The sequence below is a fragment of the Lissotriton vulgaris genome, chromosome 2_1 (assembly GCF_964263255.1).
Source record: "Lissotriton vulgaris chromosome 2_1, aLisVul1.2, whole genome shotgun sequence".
NCBI classification, from domain to species: domain Eukaryota; kingdom Metazoa; phylum Chordata; class Amphibia; order Caudata; family Salamandridae; genus Lissotriton; species Lissotriton vulgaris.
Window position 1 is genome coordinate 630326610 of NC_141687.1, and position 6293 is coordinate 630332902.

General features: G+C 47.6%; 1 protein-coding gene across 1 annotated transcript; it reads left to right on the top strand.

Annotated features, from left to right (window-relative positions):
* Positions 1–222: 222 nt before the first annotated feature.
* LOC147730897 (elongation factor 1-alpha, oocyte form) lies at positions 223–4829 on the top strand. The gene is made up of 8 exons (XM_086955787.1): positions 223–281; positions 1266–1433; positions 1771–1950; positions 2513–2809; positions 3082–3232; positions 3336–3592; positions 3992–4226; positions 4469–4829. The coding sequence occupies exons 2-8, from the start codon at positions 1290–1292 to the stop codon at positions 4591–4593; spliced, it is 1389 nt and encodes a 462-aa protein (XP_086811913.1). The 5' UTR covers positions 223–281; positions 1266–1289; the 3' UTR covers positions 4594–4829.
* Positions 4830–6293: the final 1464 nt, after the last annotated feature.

Here is a 6293-nt window from a genome sequence, read left to right on the forward strand (position 1 = left end):
TTCTTCTTTCCTCCGCTTGTACTTCCGGTGCTCCCTCCCAACAGCTAACCTCCAAAGACCTCCCCCTCCAGGCCCCTCCCCTTTCAAGCCAATGATATCCAATTATCATGTAGAAGCGTGATTACGTTCCAGGACGTTTTCGACCTGTCCAATAGAACAGCGCTGTCGGTTGACCCCACCCTCCAAGAGCCTTTATATGGCACGTGTTGCCGGCCGCCCGTTCTCTGCACATCCGCCCGCGGCGCCTCCAGACCTGAGAGCAGCGCAGCCCGATCCGGGAGGTGAGGCCTAGTCCTTTGCGTTTTTCTTTTTGCCGATGTTTGCGTTGACTGACGAATGCGACCGAGAAAAGATCTACATTTCAGAGCGTGTATGGTATTTGTATAAATTGTAACCGATGGTGGATAGCTGTTAACCGGTAGGTTAGGCCTTTCTCACAGTGCTTGTAGAATATTGCCGTGAGGATGCGCTCTTGGAATACTCCGCCTGGGAATATTATCGCAGTAGAAACTTCCCTGGGAAACTGAGAGGAAATCATTCGTATTAAAAGTACGTCTGTATTTGAAGCGAGGTAGTGATACACAGCGGTTAAACATGGCTTCCTTTCTGAGGAACTTTCTGACCGGGATAAATTAGTAAATTCGTATTGTTTGCCATTAAACAGACCCTTGGCCACAAGCAGGGTCTACATGTAGGTTTATTTCCACAAAAGAAGTAATGGCGGATGAATTCTGAATACTCGCCTCGATTTAGTTGTAGTGTGAACGCGCCACCGAGCGGCTCCGATCGGTGCTGCTGTGATAGGATTCCTAGGCCGGAACGGCGCATGCCCCTACGGCGTGGGTGTGGGGAATTGGTTGGATAGTTCCACGTTGAAAGGGTATCGTGTGCGTCAGTGGTTCGACGGGGGCCTTTCCGTAAAGCTACGAGACGTCGTTGAAGGGGTGGAGGCGCCGTCGCGTGTACTGGGCCATGCTGCGTCTCGCCGCCCGGGGGAGCTCCGTCCCCGTGACACGTGGTTTCCAGCGCCCCGGCTCTCAAGCAGATTTAGAATGAATGACGTATGATCGGCGCACAACGCAATTGTCTGTTGTCTTACCCTACCTAGAGTAGTTTCTGCTAAGCGCACTAAATACGAACACCCGTAGTCCCTTCGCTAGAAATTAACGACATATTTTCCTTTCAACAACTGGTTTTATTTATGTCCACGTTCGTTCCTGTGTCATGTATTTTAATGTACCTCGGCCTTACTCCTGTTTTTCCAGACACCAGCATAGTACTCTGCCGCAATGGGAAAGGAAAAGATCCACATTAACATCGTGGTTATCGGCCATGTGGACTCCGGCAAGTCCACCACCACCGGCCACCTCATCTACAAGTGTGGGGGCATCGACAAGAGAACCATCGAGAAGTTCGAGAAAGAGGCAGCCGAGGTAAGCGATAAAGACCACTTTGCAGACAACCGTGTGGAAACTTTAAGGTGTTGGCTTTGGCAACCTGTCAAACGTGTGCATGGCTTCGATTCGAAGTTGGCTTTGTTGCGGTGACTGGTTTCTTAAAATTTAAGGTCTACGGTTTCTGGGATGCTGTTGTGTGCTGGTTTTGCTAGCAGCCATGTTTAGATACTACACATGGCACTTAAGATACCGGTTATCCTTTATCTTATGTAACGTGTTTACATAAAAGATCTTTATTAGAGCACGTTACTTGTTGCATAAAGTTTTTACCCTGGTAGGCCTACGTCTATTTAACGCCTGTGTATCATTTTAGATGGGCAAAGGATCTTTCAAGTACGCCTGGGTGTTGGACAAGCTGAAGGCGGAGAGGGAACGTGGTATCACCATCGACATCTCCCTCTGGAAGTTCGAGACTGCCAAGTATTACATCACCATCATCGATGCCCCCGGGCACAGGGATTTCATCAAGAACATGATCACCGGCACCTCGCAGGTACGTGGCTTTTAATAAGGCAGCGTTTTTACTTTCCAGCTCGCATCTTCTGCCCAACATATTTAATTCTTAGACGCGTCCATTCTGGAAGGCTTTGACCTTTTACTAATGTAGTTTTGCCTTTTAGACGAGCGTCTGCTCCTAGAAACGATTCCTTTATATTGATCTGATTTCATACCGGGGGTGGGTAGAAAGTTCTTTCCTGGCCTTAAAGGAACATTTAACATTCTATGCCTTTATTCACGGTGGATCAGATTCGCGCATGGGGGCTTGAAGTAACTTGTTTGTATTTGATGTGTTACGGTTTTGTGACTGCTCTGGCTCGCACCTCTTGCCCAACATATTCGGTTCGTAGACGCGTCCATTCCATTTTGGAAGGTTTTGACATTTTACTAATGTAGTTGGGCTTTATAGACGAGCGTCTGCTCCTAGAAACGATTCCTTTAAATTCCGATTTACATTCTATGCCTTTATTCACGGTGGATCAGATTCGCGCATGGGGTCTTGCAGTAACTTATATTTAATGTGTTACGGTTTTGTAACTGCTCTGGCTTCTCCCCAGGCTGACTGTGCGGTGCTGATTGTTGCTGGCGGCGTGGGTGAGTTTGAAGCTGGCATTTCCAAGAACGGACAGACCCGCGAGCACGCCCTGCTGGCCTACACCCTGGGGGTGAAGCAGCTGATCATTGGTGTGAACAAGATGGACTCCACCGAACCCCCCTACAGCCAGAAGCGTTTCGAAGAAATCACCAAGGAAGTCAGCACCTACATCAAGAAAATCGGTTACAACCCAGCCACAGTGGCATTTGTGCCAATCTCCGGCTGGCACGGGGACAACATGCTGGAGCCCAGCACCAACGTGAGTTTACTATTCTCATGGGGGTTTGTAATTTAGAGGACGGCCTTTAGGTAGTCTGGCGCTCCTAGGGCAGTGATTTGCTAGCCCCGCATGTGTAGCAGTTGGGTGTGTACTGTATTGACTTGGCGTGGATGCTGGTTGCATTAGTAGACTAGTGGGGGGAGGTTAGGATATTACTATGGTAAGTGTGGACAAAGCCAGGTGGCACTTTTTACCTGCCTTTAGTTGACTATCTGTTCCAATTTTCAATTTTAACACATTGTTTTGTTTAGATGGCCTGGTTTAAGGGCTGGAAGGTGGAACGCAAGGAGGGATCCGCCAGTGGGGTCACCCTGCTCGAAGCCCTAGACTCCATCATCCCGCCTACCCGTCCCACCGACAAGCCCCTGCGTCTGCCCCTGCAGGACGTCTACAAGATAGGAGGTGAGTGGCGGGTGCTGAGTGAGTGATAAATAAAGCAGTTGTTCAACTGTACCTCAGGGCTCTATCATTGTTTGCAAAAATCTTATTGCAATTTTCTTTGCAGGTATTGGCACAGTCCCAGTGGGCCGTGTGGAAACCGGTATCATTAAGGCTGGCATGGTGGTGACTTTTGCCCCCAGTAACGTAACCACTGAAGTAAAGTCTGTGGAGATGCACCACGAGGCGCTGGTGGAGGCTCTCCCCGGTGACAACGTTGGCTTCAACGTGAAGAACGTGTCTGTGAAAGATATCCGAAGAGGAAATGTAGCTGGTGACAGCAAAAACGATCCCCCAATGGAGGCTGGGTGCTTCACAGCCCAGGTGAGTTTAGTGCTGCGTTTAATTATACGATAGAGTATAGTGCCAACCATGGATGTGCCACGTAAGAAGGGCCAGATATGTCTGCTCCCTGCCACGTGCAAAGCTGGCTAGTTCTATCCAGTACTTTGCGTGAACCCAAACGATATGCCATAGATGTGCCTCGTAAGAAGGGCCAGATAAGTCTGCCCCATGCCACGTGCAATGCTTACTAGTTCTGCCCAGTAATTTGTGTGAACCTGAATAGGACTGTTTGCTCGAACCGATTGGGCAGACCCAGAGAAGGCTGCAATGTCCATATGCCATACGAGATCAAGCAGTACATCGTATTTAGTTGGGTGTGCTATTGTAACAGTGCGAATTAGTCCTTTTCCACCCATGGTAAAATTGTTTCTCTTCTAGGTCATTATTCTGAATCACCCTGGCCAGATCAGCCAGGGATACGCCCCTGTGTTGGATTGCCACACCGCTCACATTGCCTGCAAATTCGCTGAGCTGAAGGAAAAAATCGACAGACGATCTGGCAAGAAGCTTGAAGATGCACCGAAGGCACTCAAATCAGGAGATGCAGCCATTGTGGAGATGATTCCAGGCAAACCCATGTGTGTGGAGAGCTTCTCCAACTACCCTCCTCTTGGTGAGTTACCCTGCCTCATTTAAAGATACGTAGGGTTGGCCAGAGTACGTTTTGCACTCTACTTCACCCTATTAAAACTCGTGCTGACATTCATTGGCATGGCGACACTAGCACAGTCATCCTTTCGCCGCAAGTGGGGGCTGTGGGTGTTTCGATTTACACCGGCCCAGGCACGTACTAATTGCTAGAGATTTTCCTGATCGGTAACTCCGTGAATTAATATGTGGTCCCTTGCCTTTCAGGTCGTTTTGCTGTCCGCGACATGAGGCAGACGGTAGCTGTCGGAGTTATCAAGGCGGTTGAGAAAAAGGCTGCCAGTGCTGGCAAAGTCACCAAGTCCGCAATCAAGGCCGGTGGCAAGAAGTAGCGCCAACCACACCCAGCTGCCCTAATGGCACTGGGTACCCAGAATCCTCTGGTCTCGGATCGCCACCTGCACTCTATGATCAGGGACTGGTTACTGAGCATTAGGGTCCATCACAAGAGCCTCCGCAGGAAAGGGAGGCTGGACTTGGCGCTTGTTCTGATGTTCTAATATTTTGTGACTTACATTCTGGTTATTCCCCGTCTGTGATTTCTGAATAAAATATTGGCACAACTCCATCTGGTTTACACAATTACGTTTTAAAATTGATACATTTGTTTGGTGTGAATTAGTAACTACGGCCAAACGTACCTGATGTCCGAACTGACTGGTAGTAAAACTATCTAGGGAGAGGGTTATAGTGGTCTATGCTTACGCTTAAAGGGGCGAGAGAATCTGACCTGCTCAAGCAAATCTTGACTCGCTGTTAAAAATAGTCCGAGGCTTAGTTTTCCGTGATTCTTGGACTCCGCTGTACAGTAGCATGTTATTTCTGCTTTCCCTACTTAATGTGAGTAGTCATTTGACCGTGTTTGAAGCTAGAAATGCATAGTCTAAACTGCTACTATAGATGTTGAACCACCTCCTCCCTGTTCGGTTATACCTCATTTAATAATTGGCTCAGCTCTCGGCGTGTTTAGAAGTTGTCACGCTTTGAATTCTTTCGGCTGAAGCAAAATAAAAAGCCCATTAACTGACCAAGCCCATAACGGACCCTAGTCCATCTGTACCTTGACCAGCACATGTCAAGGCAGATTTGTCTCTTACCATGGCATTAACTGGTAAATGGCTATTGGCCGGAGTACTGTTGAAGAAAATAAGCGCACCTGCTTAACCAAGGGCTAGAACTCTGCACTGAGGCTAGCTACTCTTATATACCCATGGCGAGAAACTTGAAGGGATGAATCTGCTCCCACTTGATCCCAGGATAGAACAGACTCCAAGGACAAGTAGGCTTGCACTTTGTTGGAGCAGAAGATGTAAGGTGCCTACAGCAGTGTAGCTGAACAGTTCGAACATATTTTGCTCTTGATCCTGGCGGTGGCCACTTGGAGTCTTAAAAAGCCACTTTTATATTTAGGGGGGCATTAATTTACACTTGTCGATCCTGTTGCTTATTGGTAACTTGCTTCTATTCTGTTCCGCACGAGCCTCCGAAGTGGGATTGGACTTCCTCCATACTATTGTCCCTTGGCAGAAAAATCTACCCCTTGAACGTTAATGATAACTAGTTCGTGGGGGGGGGGGGGGGGGGGAGAATCCTGCTTCACATTTAAGTACACCAGCCTACTCCTCCCGTAACATATCCGCTCCCTGACTGGGCTAAAATACCTACTGATTTATTTATGCATTTTTTATTTATTTTTTATTTCAGAATATTTTTTATTGAAAAGTAAAATTTTGTATACAAAACAAGGCAAAACATTCGTAATACTTGTACCGATCTTGCATAGTTGCGGCCTGGTGGGGCCCAAATGTTCACATTTACATAGAGCGAAAGAATGTTACACTTTAATCACAACGTTGATTGCTCATGGTGAGTTCAGTGTCACATTTGGCAGTCATTTATGTAGTTATTATCCATACGACAAAAGGTGCAGTGTTTATGGTAGAATTAAAATCCTTTTTAGAGAAATGTAGTTTTGGGCGAATTGCCGTCCGATCTTTAGAGTTAAGGCTAGTCGCGAGGTCAGATGTGCTTT